The following is a 23509-nucleotide window of genomic DNA, read 5'->3' as shown; positions in this document are numbered from 1 at the left end:
CGGCCCAAAACCTTGACTACGCGAGCGAGAACGTTGGGTTTATCCATTTTGTATTAGTTTCAATATGCTAAAGCAAATACACGTGCAGCGCAAATAGCGTGTACGACAAAAAGGAATGATGCCACAGACAACAAATTGACTTCGAATTTTGACAGTTATAGTGATGCGAAATTTTACTCTTGTGTCGTATTTATTTTACTTTTCGATTTTTGTAAAATTACGAAACTTAATCCTTTCTCTACATTAAAAATAGCATTTTTTATTATATACACATGTTCTTTTTCTGCAATTTAATCCTTATTGTCGTAATAAACACTTTCGTTAAAACGACCCACATTTTATGAAATAAAAAAAATATTCTACTTTTGTTTAATGCTTTTCTTGTATTTTAAAAATGTAGTAATTTATATTGCAATTAATCAGTTTTAAAAGGCCAAGAGGATTGTCCTACTATAGAAAGGATTGCGTTCTAAAACTCTCAAAGAGTCATATTCCATAGCTGACATCAATTGTAATTAAAAAAATTGCGTTAGCTAATTATTTTGCAAATAGCTTACATTATACAGATGGTTTGATAAAAAGAATGAATGGTATATTTCAAATTCAGATAACTGTTAAATTATAAGATTTTCTTACTAGGGTAGGAATAAAAGAAAACTTTTAAAAATGTAACATTTTTAATTAAATAATGTCTTCTCATTATCTCGAACGTTATTAAAAAGCTGTCCACACTTTGTTCCATAATTTACTCTCACAACACTTAGCAACTAAAAACCACACAGTCTGTACACTTGGAACATAACTAAAATAAGATTAGGTCTGGAAGGTATCAAATAGCAATACTGAAATTAATTTTAATTATAAATTTTGAATATTTTGTGGTTATTGTTGAATGTCACAGCCTATTCTTATTTTAATTATTGCAGTCACTCTCAACAGGTTATAAAGCCTGTACAAGGCAACATTTGGTGTTCTCATTAATTATAAATATTATTTTAATTTTTAATCATCTCCGGCAGATCTCTTTGCTTTCCTCATGCGAGGTGATTGTTTCGGTGTCTTCGGTGATTTTTCTGTAAACAAAACAAAAAATATTTAGACAAAGTACATAACTAACAATACATTTGTGCATGAGTTTTTAGTTCCTATATAAACATAGCTTTTGCAACTAAAGCTACAAGTCTATTGCACTTAGCATTGTTCATTTGGGCACTAAAACAGTCTCTTAGTTTTCATTTATACTAAACCTACACTAAGGGAGGAGTTAATTACTGTCGAGTGCAGTTGTTACACTTTTAAATATACTTACTAAGCTGGTTAACAACTTCTTTAGGCAGCCAGTCATAGTCTACATCATTAGCTGTACCAGTCTCCAGAGGTTTAGGTGCGGCGCGTGGCGAGCGACGGCGGGCAAGTGATGATAGTGCTTGCTGACCCAGCACTAATATAAGCACACAGGCTGCACCAAGGAACACATACAGGAAGAATGTCTCTCCGTCTAAACCTTCCGATATTTCCACTATGTTAACTGTCTGATTGTATACAGCCTCCTGTTTGGAAAAAATAAATGTTGATTAATTAAAGGCAGCATTAAATTTAAAAACAAAACTTTGTATTATACAATTTAATTTCATTAAGTTAAATATTTATAAAATATAACAGACCTGATAATAATTTCCACTGGCATCTCTATAGTTAAGCTGAATGTTCAATCCACATGGCCTGCCCGCAAATGCCTCATTAGGTATGAACGAATAAGCAAAAGTAGCCTCTTCCTTGGGCTTCACCTCTCGGTGGTATGGCAGAGCGGTGAAGTTCTGAATATAATATGTGTAGTCCAATGGATATCTGAAGGAAGCTTCCATTGTCTCAACTACATAGTCTTCGCTCCCCTTGTTGATAAAACCAACAAGAAACTCAACTGGGTAACCAGCTTGTAGGTCTGTGAAACACAAGGTAATATATACAATTACATATTAATTTATTGTACAGAAATTATGACTTTAATGTCTATATTATTCGTGATATGGATGTCTAAAGAGGTATTCATGTTCATACAGAGATTCCATGCATACAATGAATACACTGTGTATAGATTCTTTCTAATTATACCGTTGCAGAAGATTTTGAATACTGTGACACGTGTGATATACATATTTTAGTCTTTGTTTTATCAAAGAGTATATCAGAGAACTGTCAATGCATTGAAGTTTCACAGTATGCATGAAACAATGGAAAGTTATGACCCATACATAAACAATTGTAGAGAAAAATATGACAAAGGATCGGAAAAATTATATTCTTTAACTGTACTATTTAAAAATATAAAGTATATATCTTACCAAATGCATTATCTCCATAATTAGGTATAGGTTTAGTGAACAATATGGTGGTATCAATATCCTGCGAGGACTTAACAACAGAGTCATCATCATCTCCGAGAGCATCTTCACCCACTACCTGGCTGTCTTCACCTTCAATGTCCACCACATCATCTAGCTCATCTTCCTCTGCATGAGCTAGGATTGTGTTTGCTGGAAAAAAGTAATTTGATATGTATATGAATTATTTTTATAATAACATATTTAGCATGAAAAACATAATTCAGGCATAGATTATAATAAACATTCAAAAGAAAAATTAGTTAAGACTTTAGTTATATTGTATAACTAAAGTCTTAACTAATTTTAAAGGAAACAGCTGTGTAAACCTTAAATAGGCTGTTTTTAACACATTAAGTTTTTAATTTGAAGTAAAACTTTTACAAAAAGATACAAACTACATCTTTATGCATCTATATATTTGTGTAGATATATAGGAAATAGGAACGTAAAATAAACCGGGGTAAATCGTAATAAAATAGGTTACCTTTAAAATTTGTACAGAATTAGGAACTTTGAAGCATAGTTTAGATATTCCTTGACAATATTGTTAGTTTAAGTAGTATTTTGTTTGCACTTTCTCTCAAAAATCCAAAATTTATCTGCCACGTACATACGCTTGCAACTTTCTTATTAGTTTTATTAAATATTCCATAAATTACTTACCACTTTGAAAGCACAGTAACGCAGCGGGTAAAATTAAGAAAGTTAAATATAAAAACTTCATTTTTAACTAGTGTTCTATTCTTGTATGATGAAAAATAGTAACTAATGATCAGCTATAGGCCATTCACTTGGCAATATGTAACAACCACCGTCGCTGGACTTCCAAACCAATGCCAATTTTCTTTCCAACTCGATTGACGTGGAAGGTATTCTCTGTCAATAGTGATGTCTCACAAACGACACTGAACCGATAACGATTATCGGAAAACCGGTTTTATTAAATGTTTCATTTTTGGATCGCTTTTTTTATATTGTGAATGGTAGTATTTTTTGAATTATTCACATCTTGTAGTAACAGTGAAATTAACTACTTTAAAAGTTGCTATTTAATAGCTATTTGCATGGAGTGGTGTTGCCATTATAGTTACTAGAAGTCTTTTTCCTTTTTAGACTTTACTTTCTCACGAGCGTTTCAAGCGATTTTCAGCGATGGATTAATAAAAATTAAGGATGATAATGAAAACAACTCGGTATTTCGATATCCTTATTAAACTCAGAGCTTAAGTTTTCACTGAAGTACTTTACCTCAGTGTAGATTTACTGACGCGTTCCGTAGATTAACATTCATTAAGTGGCCACTTAGGGATTCTCTTAAATGTGGCAGATAATGTATTGCGTGGTGTTGTGTTGCTAAGTAACAAGTTACGTGTTACGCACATATAAAAGGTTATCAGCACAATTTGTTATATTTATTTTTATATCCAAAATATTATTATCTTCCGTTACTCTACTTTGGTATAACTAGCCTCGCATTGCGGTTCCACTCGTAAAGAACATTGAACTCATATAGTAAAACGTAGTGAATCAGTAAAGGCGGGAAAAAGCAGTCACAGCGCGGGAATTCATGACATCGAACGATAGACAATTTAAAAAGCGAACTACTTCTTACTAAGTTTTAACGGAGTTACTCAAACTGACTCTTATATTTTAAGTATAAATTATCGCTTTTGCCTTTTATCGGAACCAAGAATAGGTTTGAAATATTTTTTTTTGTTATTATTTGTTATAAAACCTCATTGATTGTCTTCCTATATGTAAAATGTATTGTAACTGACCAAACAAAGACTCAATAATATTGATATATAGTTAAGGAACGCTTTAATAATAATTTATATAAAGAATTGTTTATGTAAATGATTGATGCAAATCAGTTCGTAAGGTGATAACGGTCATGTTTTGTCTATTCATTGTTGAATTATTATTTCGTTAGTTCAGTTTTAGTTGCTTTAGTGAGATACCGCAATGGCTAATACAGGTTAATAAAAAATCGTAATAAAAAAACAATGTTTAATACCAAAAAATTATGATATTTAAAATTTTTAGAACTTAAATAGTTTCTGTTTTTTAAGTTATTAATATTTATTTTGTAAATAATCTAAAATTTCGTTATTTTTATTATAAAAGTTAGATATATTTGTAGACATAGACAATTTTTTTTCTTTCGCAGCGACAAAATGTTGCTTCAATCAATTTGTTCGACGCTTCAGTACTCCAGCGATACCGGAATACAATTTTATACCTAAACCTTATACGGTATGTAACGATATATGTGCATATTTATACATCAACACCTAAATATTTGTACGATTAAAAAAAAATATTTTAACTTAACTTTTAAACGAAATGTAATAAAACGAATAATTTACCTACCTTATCCGTACGGTATAGAAAGGTCAAACATTAAAATAAATTTTAATCACATCTATTTTCTAGGGTCCATCCGTCACAAAAACGGACAAATTAAAACTGAACCATGTTTCTCCAGTTGTTTATGATTTATACAAGAAACCTCTCATAATACACCAAGGCAGCATGCAATGGCTCTACGACCATGAAGGGAGGAGGTATTTGGACCTCTTTGGTGGTATAGTTACTGTCTCCGTCGGGCATTGTCACCCGTAAGTATTTATCACTATGCAGAGTTAAAGAGAGAGAAGGACGACTGGTTTATACCGGTCTAAGGCGAAATTAACATGACCAAGACTGCAAAGAACGGTAAACAGTATGGAGGAGGAAAAAAGACAGAAAATGAACTTCACACGTTCAAAGCAAAATTTTGCAACTATGACTGAGCTATCAATGGTAAATTTGTAATGTTTCCAGGAAAGTTTCGTCAGCTCTACACGAGCAGATTGATACTCTATGGCACACGACCAATATTTACCGCCATCCTAAACTCTATGAGTACGTGGAGAAACTAACTGCAAAGTTTCCTGGAGATCTGAAGGCAAGTATTTTCACCATAGACAAAATGCGCATTTCACCCAATTGCCGTTTGCATGTAATTATACACTTGTAGTACTAAAACGATATGTACACAATATTTTGTATAAATAATTTTCTGATAACAAAAAACCATTTTTTTAAATTTTGTCTGTCCGTCTGTATGTATGTAAATAAGCGGGGCCGCGTCTGTCCAGGGTAATCTCCGGAACGGGCTAATCGGTTTTCGATGTAGGCGGACATGATATAAATTACTTTTTTAATTCTACGCTGACGCAGTAACATGCGACAGCTAGCTTATTAATATAATTCTAGGTTGTATACTTAGTGAATAGCGGTACGGAGGCAAACGATCTCGCTGTAGTCCTCGCAAAGGCTTTCACCGGCAACAATGACGTCATCTCCCTGCAGAGCGGCTACCACGGCTGTTCTTACGGAGTGATGGGACTCACCTCTACACAGGCGTACCGACAACCTAATATATCACACGCTGGATTCTATAACGTAAACTTAAGTTCCTAATTAACTCATCATTATATCACTTGAACTTGACCGATTTATAAAACTCACTCTTGGATGGATGGATGTTTGTTAAAAAGTATATCCAGAATGGCTTCATGGTTGTCTTTGAAATTTGGCATGATGTAGAGCATATCCAGGAAGAACACTTAGGCTACTTATTTTTTTTTGCCTCTCTGACGGATTCATGAGCTATATTAATGTGTGACTTTCAGGCGTTGTTACCAGACCCCTACCGTGGTATCTGGGGAGGCTGCCGGGACTCCTTGTCGCAAGCCCCCGGTGCGTGCAGCTGTCCCGGGGACTGTGTTACCTCTGATAAATACGCACATCAATTAAGTGAGGTAGATACATATTTTTAGTACGAAATAGACATGTTTTCTTTTTAGGCCAATTCCTAAACCCATTAGTCCTAGATTTTATGACATCGATCTCAATTTACTATTGCTTTTCAAATTAAAATTTCCCATTAGTTAATAAAATATAAATTATCTGTGTTAATTATCTTAATTTTCACCAATAAAATAGCATTAAGGGTAACTAATAGGAACTAATCGTTACTATTGTTATCAAGAGTTACCAATGTTACTATTACAGCTTTTAGACAACTCAGTGCCCGCGGGTCGTGTGGCAGCGCTCTTTGCTGAAAGTATACAGGGTGTCAACGGCGCGTTGCAGTTCCCTAAGGGTTATCTGCGAAAAGCTTATCAATTGATAAAGAAGTATGGAGGACTTTATGTCGCTGATGAAGTGAGTTGGTAGGGAAAATATTAGTGACGGTTTGAGAGTCAGTCCCATAAATTTTTGACTCACCACTACTGCTCATCTCAAGTTGGCTGACTTTACGTGTGCGAGTCAGTGTTTTAGTTCTTTGAACAACCTACATAATTTAAGGTGCTTAAGGTCTAGTTTTGAAAAATATTATTATTGAAACTTTCTATGCGGCAAGTCGAAAAATAAGGATCCTGCAAAACAATTTCAGGTCCAAACCGGTTTTGGCCGGACTGGAGATACATTCTGGGGTTTCGAGGACCAAGGCTTCACGCCTGACATTGTTACCATGGCCAAAGGTATCGGGAACGGCTTCCCATTGGCTGCAGTGGTTACTACAAAGGAGATTGCGTCAGCGCACGCGCAGGCTTCATATTTTAATACGTTTGGCGGTAACCCACTCGCGGCTACAGTTGGAAAGGCTGTTTTAGAAGTAAGTATGAAAGAATACTGGCCATTGGATAATATATAGATAGGCGTTGGGCGAATTAATGACGCAAAAAATACTCTCGTGACCTCATCCTCATTATTGCAGAAAAATAAAGGACAGATATGTTTTATAAGTAAACACGGTATCAAAACTAACTTGTTTTTTTATTTTTTTATTTTAATTGTTATTTGTATGTGACTGCAAATTTTGCTAGAAATACTGACAACCAACTGAAACATCATGGTTTAGATTATATCTCTATATAGACTATAATAACTCCTTGAATTGATTACCGAATGTAAAACAGCGTAACCTAAAAAATCTGAACTGACAAAAAATTAAGTAATAAACACCAATCGATTGACTTAAAGGTGATAGAAGAAGAGAATCTTCAAGAGAACAACAAGGTGATAGGAAGGTACTTCATCGAGCAGCTGATGGAACTACAGAAGGTCCACCCGGTGATTGGAGATGTCAGAGGCAAGGGTCTTATGTTGGGATTGGACCTCGTCAAGCCAGGGACCAAGGAACCTATGCCATTAGACCAGTTCAAAAACATCTTTGAAACTATTAAAGATCTTGGAGTATTGATAGGACGTGGAGGGAGATGGAATAATGTAAGTTTATAATATACTAGCTGTCTCGCGCGACTCAGTCTGCGTGAAATTAAAAAAACTTAATTAGTCGACTATGTGTTCTTCCGATGTAGAAAATATTAATAGGGCTAATGCTAATTGTGTGCCCTCAATAATATAAGTTCATTAATATCATATTAATAAAAAAGAACGAGTTAATTCAAATATTTATCGTTTTTTCAGGTCCTCAGAATAAAGCCGCCGATGTGTATAAACAAACAAGACGTTGATTTCTCTATATCTGTATTAGATGAAGCTTTCAAACGACATAAATATAACAATAACAACTAATCTTTTTAATTATTGTTAGGAAGAAAATTCGACACTGTGCCGGTGTACTTACACAACACTAGCCTTACTAAAATGTCGACGTTTATGTCCCCTCACTAATCAATCTGACACTTGGTAACAAAAGCGCGCCATTCGCGCCAAAGGATTCCAACTAATAATGTATTCACATATGTGTTATGCTATAAATAAATAAACAAAATCTTTAATTAATCAGTTAATATTTATTAATTTTCCGTGCCCGAATTGAAGCGCCAACTTTGACAATCGCTAACACAAGTATTTGTAACAAACGACATCGTCGTCGACAATATTTGTACTAAAATTTGTACAGCGCCACTACCGGTCGTAAAGTACACCAATGTCAACATAATTTTGAAATAAATGACAATACGTAGACGCTTGTTGAAAATATTCATCCTAGGCCCTGTGATTAAAATGGCGAATTGACCGTTGTCCAGATGAAAGTTTGTCGATGCGTTGAAGAGTTATCGTAAAAATTATTAAAGTACGAGTACTTTATAAAAAAAAAAATTGAAATAACGTATATTTTTTCTCATATTACAATATCTAAAACCGGTTGCTACTTTATTTAACAATCGCTAATGTGAAAAGAAATTAATGAGACAAGTACCAAAAAACATGTTAATTCAAATCTTATCATACTAACAGTGGGTTTCTATTGATGAGACAATTTTATTATTATATATCGTTGTCTTTATTTCTTCAAAGAGATTTTAAGGGACGGCATTATTTAATAATTCAAGTGTACTGCAGTGGAGTACTAAGATTACTAAGGACAGGGGCGGATCAAGAGCTGAATTTAATGTGGGCGACTTATCTTCCGCGTGGTTATTAACTAACGGTTGTTTTTTTTATTTTAATCTATAATTATGTTGTATATTATTTTATTAATTTCTTCAATTAATCTGTGTTTTTGTGGGCGCTAATAATCTTAGAAACAGCTTAAGCGGCATTTATTTAGTTCCAATAAATCTTGAGCCGTGTATAAAAAATTGTTAAATAAAACGTTTAGTATTTAGATTTTGATCTCCTATAATTCCTTTCTAAATTCAAAGTTCAAAGTTCCTTTAAACTCTTATAATGTTCCCTCGGTACACGAGGGCGTGGTAGCCCACGCCCTCGTGTACCTGCGCCTTCGTCCGTCTCTGCTAACAGACTTATGTTTGCTTTTATCAATAAATTCTTTATTGATTAGTGAAAATTTGTTATTCCAACTGAAACAACGTTATGGCTTACAAAGGTTAATTGTATTTTTATTAAAAAATATTCCAATTTAAAGTCTATGGTATCTTTAAAATGTTTAATTTTTAGTATAGATTTAGATTTTTTTTTAATTTAATTCACAGTGTTAAAAGGATTGGACAATAAATTCGTAAGATGGTACAGTATAGGAAAGATGCCTGAATGTGATTTCAAACCTAAAAACTACATTGTAAGTATTCCGTAGATTTTATTATCAAATAGTGTACTTTTGAGTTTTATAAAAAAAATTACCTTAAGTTAATCGCTTCTTCTCCATATTAAATTCAACCGTGTCTTCTATGTTCATCTATTTGCTAATTTCCTAAAAATAGGGGTGCAGTTTTCGTAACAAATTTTTTAGTAAACTAACTAATCTAACTTCAAAATAGGGTAAATAAAAGTATAAGTAGTAATTTAAAAAAATGCCTTCCAAGGGCCCATCGGTAGCGAGGACTGAACATATAAAATCAACGATCATACCGCCAGCTGTTTTTGACATTTACAAGAAACCTCTCGTCATCCACCAAGGGCACATGCAGTGGCTGTACGACCATGAAGGTCGCAGATATTTGGACCTCTTAGGAGGAATCGCTACAATTTCTGTGGGACACAGTCATCCGTAAGAGCACTCTTTTAGTAATAAATATTATATATATCTTAAAAGTACCAGATTATCACTAAATTGGTATACAGAAAAGTACTCATAGTGTTGTAGTCATTATTTCTGCGCGCGGCGTTATAAAAATCTTAAAAACATATTACAAAATGAATAATTAAATGGCGATTGGTTTATTTTATGAGCTTGAGCTTTACAGAAAGGTAGCAGCAGCATTGCAGGAGCAGATTGGTAAACTTTGGCACACAACGAATATTTACCGACATCCCAAGATTTACGAATATGCAGAGAAATTGATAGCCAAGTTCCCGAAAAATTTAGAGGTAAGGAATCCATCTTACTAATGCTTAAAAGAATGTTTGGATGGATTAATGTTTTTTACTAGATATCTCAAAAACCTCAAAGGATGTCATTGAACTTTGACATAATGATAGAACATAGTCAGGAAGAACACATAAGCTACTATTATTTTTTTCATAATTTCGGGCCAAAGTAATGATATAGTTTTTAAAAGTCTGTAAGATTTTGTCGCAATACTAATTATTCAGTTTTTTTTCGCATATCAAAACACTTTAACAAACATTACAAAACTAACAGTAATCATGTGAATAACATAACCTACAAAACATGTTACATTATCAAATTATTAATTTCACTATCTCCAAAGCTAACGCTAATCGTATTTAATTATTATTGACACATCTGTATCTATAGTTATGACGAAATTGTAAATTACTTTATCCAAATTTAGAACTTGTAGTAGTGACACGTACACTATACAAGATTTTCATAGATAAAAGATTCTTTGTAATTTTGAAACATAATCGTGGGCCCTGAGACAGTTTTAACACTACTAGCTCCCTTTGCGAGATTTCTACGCCCTCTTTAACGAGTTACGTGGCACTGTGTAATTTGCAGATCTGTAGCGCTAATTTCTGTTCAACGCCCTGGGCGGTCGCCTAACCGCGTCTACCCAACGCCAGTACTGTATGGACTTAGTCTCCAAGTTATTTAAATGTGTAGCGACATATTTTACTCATAAAGACGTTATGACAATAACCATTTTCTTTATCTTTGGTATTTGGTAATAGGTGGTATACTTCGTGAATAGCGGTACAGAAGCCAACGATCTGGCGGTGGTCCTGTCCCGTCTATATACTGGTAATGAAGACGTTGTGTCACTCCAGGGCAGCTACCATGGCTGCTCCAGTGGTCTCATGGGGTTGACTTCGACGCAGTCTTTCCGACAACCGAATATGTCGGTAGCAGGATACTATCATGTAAGTGGAATTACCAGCTCAAGGAACTTGCACAACGTAAGATGTGGGTGTGGAGAATATGACAAAGGGATTTATCAAGCGTCACTAAGAACGCATTTAAAAACATTTATTCATAAGATTATAATTTCAACAACTGTTAGATGGTTGAATAACTATTTATACGTCTGTTTCTTATGAAGGCGATGGTGCCAGATCCCTACCGTGGTATCTGGAGCGGCTGCAGAGACTCCCTATCACAAGTCCCCGGCGCGTGCAGCTGTCCCGGGGATTGTGTCACATCTGATAAATACGCGCATCAATTAAGTGAGGTATATATTAATTTATTATATAACTTAACATCGTTTATTTTGTTAGAGAATGGATAGAAAGAAATTAATAATAATTCTTTCTTGTAGTTTGTATTGGTAACCTTTTCAGCGCATTTCTAAATTAGACCATTTTACTTTAGTTAATAACCCATTCGGTGCCATCGGGCCGCTTGGCCGCCATGTTTGCTGAGCCTATACAGGGCGTGAACGGTATTATGCAATACCCTAAGGGCTATCTGCGTAAAGCGAGAGATATTGTTAAGAAAAACAGCGGACTCTTTGTAGCTGACGAGGTAAGAACTATAATCTATCTATAAGATAGATAGATTTAAATAGATAGAAAATGTTCTAGAAAGTTCTTATAGTTTTTACTTCAAACTATTTTAGGTGCAAACTGGTTTTGGCCGGACTGGAGATACGTTTTGGGGTTTCGAAAGCGAAGGCATCGTTCCAGATATAGTCACTATGGCTAAGGGTATAGGGAATGGTTTTCCACTTGCTGCAGTTGTTACTACAAGAGAGATAGCTGATGCCCACTCACCAGCACTATATTTTAACACTTTTGGTGGTAATGCCCTCGCTTCAACAGTCGGCAAGGCTGTTTTAGAAGTAAGTAAGATACAGATATCACAAAAGTGTTAAAATAATAAATATTTTATATTAAGCCAAATTTTTAGGTTATCGAGGAAGAAAATATTCAAGAAAATAGCAAAACTGTTGGTAAATATTTCCTAGAACAGATGATGCAGCTACAAAAGCAGTATCCAATCATAGGTGATGTACGAGGCAAGGGTTTGATGATTGGTCTAGAGATGGTGAAGCCTGGGACCAAAGAACCCTTAGACAATGTGGCCGAAATTTTTGAAACTGTAAGAGATCTCGGAGTGTTGATGGGATGGGGTGGACGTTGGAACCATGTGAGTTTGCATGGTCCATGTGCATCTAAAAATTATTGATGATATTTGCAGGGTTTCGTCAATTTGCAAGGCTATAAATAAATAAATTATTGTTGTTTCAGAATTTAAGAATGACACCTCCTATGTGCATCAATAAGGAAGATGTTGACTTCGCTATTTCTGTTCTTGATGAAGCATTTAAGAGACATTCACCATAGAAATCGTTCATAGAATTTTGTGTTATTTATTTTAGTGTGTTAAGGTTTTAAGTTAGAACAAAACTAATAAAGTTTGTAGCAGCAAAAGCTTTTCAATTCTAAATGTTCTTTACAGTAAAAGTTTTAATTAGCAATAGTTGTATTGTAAAATAAAATCATAACAAAATAGTGAAGAGGAAAATAAATTCACGAAAATATACACGAAAAGTTGGCTGTAAAATACACACGTGTTCTTGACAATATTTAGAAAAAACAAGATGTGTCAAGTGTCACCTGTCAAACATATGTCATCGGTATTCGGTTATCACGTTATCAACCTATCACAAAAACAAAAATTTAATTAGAAAAAAAATTATTCTTTAGTGCCTATTTTGGATAACAATGGTGTTTAAATGCCAAGAAGATAGTTTCCTAAAAGAGGTATCTGAAGTATTTACTTCTAATAATATAATCATACTCAATTTATATTAAAAAGAACAAAAATAAAAATATTTGCAAATGATAAATAATTAACAACTAAAAAACATGGATGAAAAACTGTTTCTTTCAGTCCTATTTTACATTATTTAGATATGTTCTTTAATCTTCATATTTTATTACCAGTTCACATCTAAAGTGCTGAAATGTGAAGAGACCAAGGAATCAATAGTGGATTATGGTAAAATCACAAACTTTGAAGGATATCAAATAGTTTTAGAAAACACTATACTATTTCCTGCAGGAGGTGGACAGGTAAAGTATTTTTTTATTTTACAACTCATCACTTCACTATTTCTGTGAATACAAATGGCCGCTTGCTCACCTTATAATATAAAAAACACCATAAAAGCCTTACAAAAAATCCAACATCAGTCCTATAGATATTTGGTTAGTAATAAATATAGTCAGTTTGGTATGATTGGGTTTGATATTATCATTTATAGTGGATCTTACTTTAGCCCCATGATATTGGATGGTTGGATAACATTGAAGTTCTACAAGTGCTACGTAAAGGTGATGAAGCACTTCATTTCACAAAGGAGCCTTTAGCAGTTGGTACAACGGTGACACAGAAGATCCAATGGGAAAGAAGATTTGATCACATGCAACAACATTCTGGTATGGCACATTTGTAAGTGTAGATGTGTTTCTACTTTTTTTAACAGCAAACATGTTTTTTCTGTTACTAAAGTGTGTTTAGTCATCGTCTTGAAAATTAAACCCTAAAACAGTGTCCCATATGTTTTGGCTTCGCTTCATACCTAAACAACACCTTATCTCAGTCTGAAACTTTGGCCAATTGTAATACTTAACAGAAGTAGCTTAAATAGTGATACATTTGAACCTGTAAAAGATAGAATCCAAGGGATCACAATATTCTCTCGCTTATAAAGGTTTCTCTCTTACCCGAGGTTCTGGAGGTCATCTGTTGGGACCAATTACTTGTTTATAAAGGTTTTTCGCTTATCCAGTTTCGAATATTTACAGGACAACATCTTCTATCTGCAATATTGGAGAAAGAGTATGCATTACCAACTACCAGCTGGTGGCTAGGAGCTGAAGAGAGCTATGTGGAACTTGATGCCAGTAGTGTGGCAGAGGATGTCATTAGAAATGTGGAGACCAGATGCAATGACCTGATCCGTGATGCTGTTACAGTTAATGTGAAGTTTTGTAAAGCTAATGATCCAGATCTAAATGAGGTATGTAAATTTTGTAGCTCTTAACTATTTTACTATTGTTGATTCTTTTCTGAGAGATATGTGCAGAGTTATCAAAAGATTTAGAGAGTTTTGGCTTGAATTATAAACAAATATGATTGTTTATGGATATATTATTACATGAGAAAGACTTACTTCAAGATAGGCAATTAAGGTATGCTTGGAAAATCAAAAAAAAATCTTGATGACTGGAATGATAATTAAGTTTTTCTCCCTATAGGCACACACAAGAGGACTTCCTAAAGACTGCATGGACACAATCAGGATTATCTGCATTGGAGATATTGATGAGAACATGTGCTGCGGCACTCATGTCACTAATCTGAGGTAACACATGACTCAAATACAGACTGATGCATAACGGGTCCCTTAAGAATTAAATGTAGTAAAAACAAGAATTAGTTTAGTAAGAAATATGAAAAATAAACTAAGTAATATAGATATTTGTATTTTTTTCTCATCATTATCATCATCAGCTCACTCTATGTCCTCACTGAGGGGCTCGGAGCCTACCCTATGTTGGGGATGACTAGGCCATACTCAACCACGCTGGCCCAGTGTGAGTTGGTTGACTTCACACATATCTTTGAATCTCTTCTCAGATATGTGCAGGTTGCATCACGATGTTTTCTTTCACCGTAGGACGTCGGATATTTTCTTTTTGTTGTTGAATAATTATATAAATATGATTAATATGTAAATTTTATTGTTACAGTCAATTACAAGTGATTAAATTGCTGGGTACGGAGCCGGGAAAGAAAGGGAAGACCAATTTAAAATTCCTAGTAGGCAATAGAGTGAAAAAGACATTTCAGCATATGCTAGACAGAGAGAAAGCACTTACAGCTTTACTGAAGTATGATCATATTGAACTTTAAAATTTCAAACAAAAAAAATGGCGTATATATTCAAAAAGTTTGATAACCCATACTAATTTTTTTTTCTAGAAATGAACCAAACAAACATGAAGAACTAGTATCAAAAGTACAGAAAAATCTTAAAATAGCAAACAAAAGCTTGCAAAATGTACTATCAGAGTTAGCTCAATTTGAGGTGGATAGAATAAAAAACATTCAACCAAAGCCAAAGTATATTTTCATGTGCAAAAAGGAAGCCACACCCGACTTCAACCGTTCGATTTGCAAGGCATTAGAGGGAGATGGAATATTTTTATTCCTTGCGTCTTCTGAACCAGATAAGCCAAAGGAAGGTCAAATTATAATTCAAGGTCTGGAAGAACATTGCAATGAACTTGGCCAACAGTATGTATATCTTTATATGCTAAAATTAAAATCAACACTAACCGTAAAACTCCACTGCCGTGACATTTGCATTACACTAGCTGTCGCCAGTGACACCGTCTGCTATAAAAAATAAATAGTAGCCGATTCTCAGACCTACTGTATATAAATGTAAAAGATTCATAACATTGCATCATGACTATTTTATATGAAACATATAGTCATCCCTTTCACTCTCTTTGACAAAACAGAGATAACAGTATTTTTTATATCAGTGTCTGCAGTGGAATTCTACATATGAAAAGTTTTGTAGTTTTATAATGAATAAACTCAAAAACTACTTGGACCAAATGCTACAGTACCCATCAAATTGGAATATCAACATTTATTAAAAGCAATATATCTAATCTAAATTCTATCCCATTGGTAAAATATTTTTTTTTCAGAATTACTGAACTTCTCAAAGCAAAAGGTGCCTTCAAACATGGCAAATTTCAAGGCAAAGCTGGCGATTTGTCCGGTTTAAATAAATGCAAGAAATTAGTTGAGGAATATTTTGCTAATGTATAATAAATCATATTAAACCATTTTAAGCTGTAACTATTACTTTTATTTCGGTATTACATCCATCTATACTTTTGTGCTTCCCGGAAGCTTAATGTTAACCCTCTTTCCGTTCCCACCCTTTTTTTTATAAGTCGAAGTAGATTTTCCAGATGAATGAAATGCATGGGTAGGGAAAATATACTCTTTCTGTGCATCCACACCTCCATCGATTATAGGTTGGTAATTGCAATTGCGTATGTCTATGGGCAACAGTCACTTCGCTATTTCAGCGACTTCAGGTTGGTCACTTGTTTGTTTGCCACCTTATAATTAAACAAACTTTCTATGTTTATAATATTAGTAAGATTACTCTTTTTATTACTAATATTTTATGGCTGTATAATTTATTATTTTCATTGTTTTCATGTTCACAATAATAACCATCAAAATTTATTTGTACATACATCAAACAAGTTTACAATACTTTTAATATTTAACTTGGAATACAAACTAACAAACCCGTAAATAATATAAATAAATGAATTTTAATAAATGCTATAAATAAATATACCAAACATATTGAAAACCAAACTACTCTTATGTGTGTCCTTTTAAAAACACACTTATTTTCATACACATACCTATTTACAATCAAACCTAGAAAAGAAACCTCTATTGTCATTATCTCATCCCAATGGACAACTTCCATAAGTGAGAAGCTCTGCGGGGCTAGACAAAGTGTGTTCACTCCCATGCAATCCCATAACGTACTTCAAAAATGTATAGAACTGACAATAACTTTCGATTAGCCACGTGATTGTCGCGCCTCAGTTCCATACATTTTTGAAATTAGCTATGATCTTTTCAAAGCAAATGCACTTTGTCTAGCCCCGTTGAAGCATGACAATCACGTGACTTATGGTAAGTTATTGTCAGTTCTATCCATTTCTTTAATTTGTTATGGAATTACATCAAAGCAAATGCACTTTGTCTAGCCCCTCTGGATAAAAAGAAACATACCATATATATAACACATAAGTGAAATAATTTTTGCATTCCCTTCACTAACTTATCAAGGTTTGACTGTAATACTAATTTATTCATAATCATTATCATCATCGACTCTTTCCTCAATATAATCTCTTTCAACGCTATTTGAGGCGTTAATACTTGCAATTACTTTCTCAATACCAAGGTTTGTCCAGTCCAGAGTCAGATCATCTAAATAATTGTCAAAATCCACTAAATCCTTGTACACAAGAGCTTGCAACAAATATGATACAGTCTCTAGCACATATGATTGTTCTGTAAAGTACGGAAATATTTATTATAATTAATTAATAGACAAAATAATTGATATCAAAATAAACCAATTTTATACTTACGATATAGAATGTTACTCATATCTTTGGGTTTCCATTTCCCTTCACTGTAACTATGTAGTTTAATTGCTGGTGAATCAAGATGCTTCATCACTTTTTTATTATCAATCTACAAGTTTTATAATAACAATTATAGTCATTAGTATATTTTAAGTCACCATAAATTTGCTATAAGTCAACTATTAATGTAACTTACCACAATAAATACAGCAGATGGGAAAACTTCTGCGATTTTTTCGGCTATCTTCTGCCCAGGACACTTTTCAACAGTATTGTCCCTAAAATTCTCACAACCTGCATAATATCCTGCTATGACGCGGTTTTCTGCTTGAGCCATTGTATCTATCTATTAAATAAACGCATATAATTATTAATACGCCGAAGAGTAATACATGGAAACACGATTTTTTATAAACTTTCAAAATACAAACCTGCGTCAATGCTATTTCTGCCATGGGTGACAAATAATGGCTATGATGGAATAAAGGTATAGCGTCAACTATATTTAATTCCTGGTTTTTAGCACCATCTCTTATATTTGTGCCATCTGCTAAAAGTATTCCAGTCACAGCACAGGAAGGATATTTGGCTGCATGTAACATTAATTTTGCGTATGCAATTGTTTCTAATGTTATTTCACCCATTTTAATTTAAGGTAGTTTATTTTATATTAAATGGAATGTATTGGATATAGATAATTGTAAATTGTATGAAGAAATCGGGTTCTAATATGATAATTGATGATAATCTAACTATAGTAACTTGACAATGTTATGCCAATGCCAAATCCAGTTGACAAATGACAGTGTAGATTATTTAAGACATTCTAAAGTATAGAATATATATCAAGAGCACTGTTGTACAATTTTTAAACAATTTTTAGTTTCAATTTTAACCAATAAAATAAGAATAAAATAATCAATACTTGCAATAGAATCTTCGTTTTCAACAAACGTTTCATTACCACGGTAAAATAAGGAGTCCGCGTCTGGTCACACCCAACACAGATGATATTGACAGATGATAGATTGTGTATTGACATAATAATGACAGCTAAGTAATTGACAGGAAGTAGAACAATAAAAATAAATAAAACTAAACAAAATTTAAGAAGGAATGCTGATTTAGCGTAACATTTACATTTTAAATTTAACCATGGAAAAATACGATACATCTCAACTAACAGAATTCCCACGATTCGAATCAGAATCAAATCAGAGCGGTGTGACAACATTTTTTAATAAACTTTGGAAATTGCCCCTTTTTTCACCCAATGAAACAACTGAGGAAACTGAAAAATCATCGGGCGAGAGGAAACAGTCCGATGGTCAGCCTGATAATGCTAGAAAACAGAGCTTTGATGATACGAAGACAGAATCTGGTAGTTATGCAGTTGAATTTGAAGGACGAAGTTTGCCCAATGTTTTACAGAGAATAAGCAGTTTAATAGCCTTGGGTTCTGGGGTGAGTGAAAGATTATCGAATTTAATAAACTGTAAGTGGCCATTTATGTCTTTAAAGATATCTTTAAAGTTTTAATGTAAATATCAGGGTGGTACAAGGTACGCGGATACAGAGTTGGCTCGCTACTGGATGCCGGATGACATCTCTCGTGAGTGCTACGAGTGTGCGGCGCGCTTTGGAGCCTTACGCCGCCGACATCACTGCCGTGTCTGCGGTCAGATCTTCTGCTCACGATGCTGTAGTCAACGAGTACCAGGTACTATATATAAAAAGCTGTGGCTTTCAGTCTTATTTATTTACAACTTCGAGATTTAACATAATAGCGCTTGTTGACTTAAAAACTATTACAATTATAAATAAAACTCTTAAACGGTTACAAATCTTAAATACTCTATTATTTTAGCTATTTACTAACTGTTTTAAAAAGTTTGTAAATATAAAAACTTTTTGTTAGTAATGTATTGTATCAAACTGATACTTAACAATTAAAAACATTTTTACAGGTCAGATATTTGGTTGTGCGGGAGGTCTCCGTGTATGTACATACTGTTGCAACGTAGTACTCAGCTACTTACGTGAGAATGATGCAGCAGGTGACATCTCTCCTGACTTACGTACATTGCAAGAGAACTTACAGGTACGCTATTTGCTTGATACCGCTGTGAAAGTATTTTGATTTCTACTACTTGCTAACTTATTAGTAGCCTCTGTGTTCTTCCAGACAGTGTTCTACCATAACATATCCAAACATTCAAACTTTTATATTTATAATGTTATGGTGAAAAGTCCTGACTATATCTTATATATGAATTCTCGTGTCACATATTTTCGTTCCCATACTCCTCCGAAACGGCTTGACCGATTCTCATGAAATTTTGTGAGCATATTGAGTAGGTCTGAGAATCGGCCAACATCTATTTTTAATCCCGCGCGGATGGAGTCGCGGGCGACAGCTAGTTGTTAAATAAAAATAAGGAAGTGAAACTTGTTACTAGGCCATAGTCAATTGCACTGGACCAGTGCGGTTTGGTTGACTTCACTTATATCTATGAATTCTTTTGAAGATGTATCATCATGATGTTTTCTTTCATCATATAAATTTGTTTATGACAACTCTTACCAAATAATTAATTCACCAATTAAATACTTCCCCAGGTGAAGTTCCCAGACAACAAGGCAGCTGACAAAGGCGGTGACAATTTCATGTTCGCACGACAGCAGGAGGAGCGCCCGGAGCCGCGCGCTGACACCACGGAGTCCCTACACGATCTGATACGACAGCTAGCATTCTCATTGCCAATGCAACAACACAGGTTAGATTCACAAACTTTTATTTTCGATTTTAATTATTTTTCCCCAATCCTACATAAGTAAGTTTTCCGTAGACATATGGTCTTACTTACTTGGACTTATTTGGAAATTTTAATAGTAATTTTCAATTCAATTAAATAGATGTTATTAAAAACACTGTTATAATACAAGCTGTCGCCCGCGACTCCGTCTTCGCGGAATAAAAAAAAACTTAACTAGTAGCCTATGTGTTCTTCCAGACTATGTTCTACATCTATGACAAATTTCATTGGCATACGTTATGTCGTTCCGGAGATGACTTAAACATCCATCCATCCATTTATAGTCCTTTCGCGTTAAGAAAATAGTCAGTCATCAGTGCAACTACAAGGTAAATTACGCGTCTCTCTCCGCTATGGATATCGATTCACTTTTGTTCTTTCGAATTTGCGAGGTATTTATTTTCTAAATTTAATGTTGAACGAGTAACAGGCAAAATACACAACTGTTTTGTTCGAAGGCCTGACTTCAACTGGTCACTGTGAACTCGACTTTCTGATTTCTTGCATATTATTTGGCTGCGGAGCGTTACCAGGCCGGTGGACAACGATGACGCACTATTTTCTTAACGCGAACGGACTATAAACATTAGCATTTATAATATTAGTAAGAGAGTAGAGTATTTTACTGATATATATTTATTTTAAGAGCTATGACGTCACATTAAGGGGCGTTTCGTACTTTGTTATTAAAAATACTTTGTGGAACACCCTGTCCTCAGCGGTATTTCCAAACAGTTACGACTTAGGGGCCTTCAAGAAAAGAGCGTACACCTTCCTTAAAGGCCGGCAACGCATCTGCGGTTCCTCTGGCGTTGCGTATGTTCATGGGCGTCGGATCATATAATATTTCGATTCGTTGCTCGTTTGCCCCCTTCTCCTATAAAAATAAAATAAAATATTGCTTTATGTCAGATTTCGTCTGGTGAGGTACAACAGCGTATGGCGCGGCTGTGACGTCATGCAGTGGCTCATGGACAACACAACTAATAAAACAAGGTATGTTTAATACTGAATGTTTCATTTTATAACTACTTGCAGCGTCCCGTGACTTTGTCTGAGCGAAATTAAATAAATCTAGTACTAGCCTATGTCTCCCGGTGATAGTATAGTCTTATAGTCGTATAAGATTTTTTCAATCCGGTTCAGTAGTTTTGAAGCCAATTTAATGCAAACAGACAGACAATTAAATATTTCTTCTTTATAATAGTATAGATATAATAAACAATTCAGTGTCTTTGTATGTTTTCAAATGATATATTTCTCATTAAAGAAAGACTAGCAAAAGAAAGAGATAGACTTAATATCTTTCTTCTCTGTCTTGTAACGAAATTGGCGTTAACAACGTTTGTTTCATGTCCAATTCTCATTTATGTGTAGTAAAGTGTCATGTAATCAGGCCTATTGATTTCTAATCGTGAATTTCCATGAATATTACAAAAATATAGTTGTCTCTGTTTTTTTCACTGAGAAAGTGAGAGATGACAATATGTGTTGTATGGCCTGTGTAGGGCGCAGGCGGGCGCGGTGTGCCAGGCTCTCCTGTCTGCGGGACACCTGGAGAGCGTGACGGAGCCCCCGCACTTCGCGGACTACGCCCTGTACAGGCCCGCACACCATGACACACAACATGACACACAGCCTGACGACAACAATGACAGTTAGTCTACAAGTGGACAAAAGAGGCGCTAGTGAGCTGTCAAATTAAATTATGACAGCTCACTAGCGCCCCTCTATCAATGTCAAATATATCACTAAATGAGTTTTTTTACTTTAACTGTCTTGTATTTTTTTATATAATGTTCTATATGCAAGTAGGTTTTATATATTCTGAGATAATTGGTTTGCGATAGCAGCGCCCCTCATACGTTGAGATATCCTTGTTTGACTATATTGAAAGAAATAAAGTGAATTGCTGCTGGACTTTGCGCTTACCGTGAATGAAAACATGGTGATGCTGCATATATCTGTGAAGAAATACAAAAATATGTGTAAAGTCAACACGTACTAGGTCAACATTGACTAAAACCTCCCTGACTAAGGGAAGGCTCCGAGTCCCTCAGTGGGGACGTATACTGATAAGGACTGCGCAATGACCTTGAACTATTAAAATATTTGAAAAAAACTAGAAGTTTACTAGTAATTGACTAACCGTTTAGCTATTAGTGTCAATATTTTAGAAGCATTTTAAAATAGTGTAACCATGCAGGTGGTGAGGAGTGCGGCCGGCTAGTGGAAAGTGTATCCTCGTACTGCTTGGACCTGAACCTGGGAGACAGTTCTGCCAGGATCACCAAAGCTACCAAGACGACAGGTTTGATAATATAATTATGTTACAACCAACTTGCTCATTTTTGTACTTACTTGATTTTTTTTTCAGAGAGCAAATCGTCACCTCCAAGTGAAGAACATCCTATATTAGATCAAAATGAAGGTATGTTTATTTCTTACATTAGTGAAATCTGGATCTCAATCTCCGAGACAAAAGTTTCATCATCATCAGCTTACTATACGACCCCACTGAGGGACTCGGAGTCTACCCTAAGTTAGTGACTAGGACATAGTCAACCACGCTGGCCAAGTGCGGGTTGGATGACTTCACACATATCTTTGAATTTCTTCTCAGATATGTGCAGGTTGCAGCACGATGTTTTCCTTCACCGTAAGAACATCGGATAAATGTACATATGTAAATTGGAAATCGAAAAACATATTGGTACATGGCGGGATTTGAACCCAGGAGCTGCAGATTACAAGTCATTGGATACCTTCACTATAGGTGGTGAAGCAGCAGTGCTGTGCCGGTTGGTGGAGCAGTCAGGGACGGAGCACCTGGCGCTGCTGCTGCGGCAGTGCCTGGCGCGCGCCGCACTCGCGCCCTCCTGGCTCCATGTACTGTACCCGCTCTGTCAGCAGGCTGCAGACATCATCCTGCCGGGTACACTTCAACATATTCCACCTACTCTACATTTTAATAAATTAGACTACAATTTCAATAATGCTAGATCCAACAAACAAGACAAAGAAGACAGGCCTCAAGTGCGAAGTAATTTTGCGAAAAGTCTGATGAGTGTGCTTGCCAGAAACCTAATTTGATTTGACGGTTGTATGTCTAGATATGTACGGGAATGACATCGACGTACGTAACTACGTGCAGGTGAAGAAAGTGCCCGGCGGCGCCCCACACGACAGCTGCCTGCTGCAGGGCGTTGTGCTCACCAAGAATGTCGCACACAGGTCTCTACCCTGACTATCTCTAACCCCCCCCCC

General features: G+C 34.9%; 6 protein-coding genes across 9 annotated transcripts in view; 3 read left to right on the top strand and 3 right to left on the bottom strand.

Moving 5' to 3' along the window:
• Positions 1-497, bottom strand: part of LOC106120977 (sodium-dependent neutral amino acid transporter B(0)AT3) — a 16513-nt gene extending 16016 nt beyond the window's left edge. Inside the window, exon 1 of the mRNA XM_013316447.1 lies at positions 452-497. Within this exon, the coding sequence (XP_013171901.1) occupies positions 452-497 (46 nt within the window). The remainder of the gene's footprint in view (positions 1-451) is intronic.
• Positions 498-662: 165 nt separating this feature from the next.
• On the bottom strand, positions 663-3176 carry l(1)G0320 (signal sequence receptor subunit 1 l(1)G0320). The gene is given in 5 exon segments (NM_001311956.1): positions 663-1073; positions 1310-1550; positions 1665-1942; positions 2343-2534; positions 3048-3176. Coding segments are annotated over 5 exon segments (843 nt in total). The 5' UTR covers positions 3109-3176; the 3' UTR covers positions 663-1002.
• A 1113-nt stretch (positions 3177-4289) lies between these two features.
• On the top strand, positions 4290-16098 carry LOC106121324 (alanine--glyoxylate aminotransferase 2, mitochondrial). The gene is made up of 17 exons (XM_013316940.1): positions 4290-4362; positions 4555-4640; positions 4821-5005; positions 5211-5334; positions 5646-5834; positions 6065-6193; positions 6447-6599; positions 6832-7053; positions 7422-7667; positions 7869-7910; positions 13161-13289; positions 13496-13655; positions 14025-14239; positions 14478-14584; positions 14973-15113; positions 15205-15519; positions 15945-16098. Exons 1-17 carry the CDS (start codon positions 4350-4352, stop codon positions 16066-16068), a joined length of 2580 nt encoding a protein of 859 aa, XP_013172394.1. The 5' UTR covers positions 4290-4349; the 3' UTR covers positions 16069-16098.
• Positions 9201-12893, top strand: LOC106121322 (alanine--glyoxylate aminotransferase 2, mitochondrial). 2 transcript variants are annotated; one of them, XM_013316936.1, is made up of 10 exons: positions 9201-9237; positions 9344-9429; positions 9674-9858; positions 10055-10178; positions 10947-11135; positions 11315-11443; positions 11584-11736; positions 11831-12052; positions 12121-12360; positions 12462-12891. In XM_013316936.1, exons 1-10 carry the CDS (start codon positions 9225-9227, stop codon positions 12555-12557), a joined length of 1437 nt encoding a protein of 478 aa, XP_013172390.1. In that variant the 5' UTR covers positions 9201-9224; the 3' UTR covers positions 12558-12891. The 2 variants fall into 2 exon arrangements, with proteins under 2 accessions (XP_013172390.1, XP_013172392.1); XM_013316938.1 differs by lacking the exon at positions 12121-12360 and having other exon boundaries at positions 12462-12893.
• A 936-nt stretch (positions 16099-17034) lies between the features above and the next one.
• On the bottom strand, positions 17035-18187 carry EMC8-9 (ER membrane protein complex subunit 8/9). The gene is made up of 4 exons (XM_013316939.1): positions 17858-18187; positions 17623-17772; positions 17430-17535; positions 17035-17349 (listed from the first exon to the last, which is right to left on the bottom strand). Exons 1-4 carry the CDS (start codon positions 18068-18070, stop codon positions 17141-17143), a joined length of 678 nt encoding a protein of 225 aa, XP_013172393.1. The 5' UTR covers positions 18071-18187; the 3' UTR covers positions 17035-17140.
• Positions 18188-18480: 293 nt separating this feature from the next.
• The window catches only part of fab1 (1-phosphatidylinositol 3-phosphate 5-kinase fab1), a 16442-nt gene continuing 11413 nt past the window's right edge, over positions 18481-23509 (top strand). For 2 of the 3 annotated variants that reach the window (XM_013317006.1, XM_013317005.1), the window contains exons 1-10: positions 18481-18890; positions 18978-19146; positions 19394-19527; positions 20046-20203; positions 21155-21238; positions 21751-21899; positions 22449-22553; positions 22620-22673; positions 23019-23177; positions 23356-23476. In XM_013317006.1, coding sequence (XP_013172460.1) covers positions 18582-18890; positions 18978-19146; positions 19394-19527; positions 20046-20203; positions 21155-21238; positions 21751-21899; positions 22449-22553; positions 22620-22673; positions 23019-23177; positions 23356-23476 — 1442 coding nt within the window. In that variant the 5' untranslated portion in view covers positions 18481-18581. The remainder of the gene's footprint in view (positions 18891-18977; positions 19147-19393; positions 19528-20045; positions 20204-21154; positions 21239-21750; positions 21900-22448; positions 22554-22619; positions 22674-23018; positions 23178-23355; positions 23477-23509) is intronic. The other variant, XM_013317007.1, reaches the window with a different exon arrangement.

Source organism: Papilio xuthus, unplaced genomic scaffold (assembly GCF_000836235.2).
Source record: "Papilio xuthus unplaced genomic scaffold, Pxut_1.1 DF826945.1, whole genome shotgun sequence".
Taxonomy (NCBI): Eukaryota; Metazoa; Arthropoda; class Insecta; order Lepidoptera; family Papilionidae; genus Papilio; species Papilio xuthus.
This window is presented reverse-complemented; position numbering and strand designations above follow the sequence as displayed.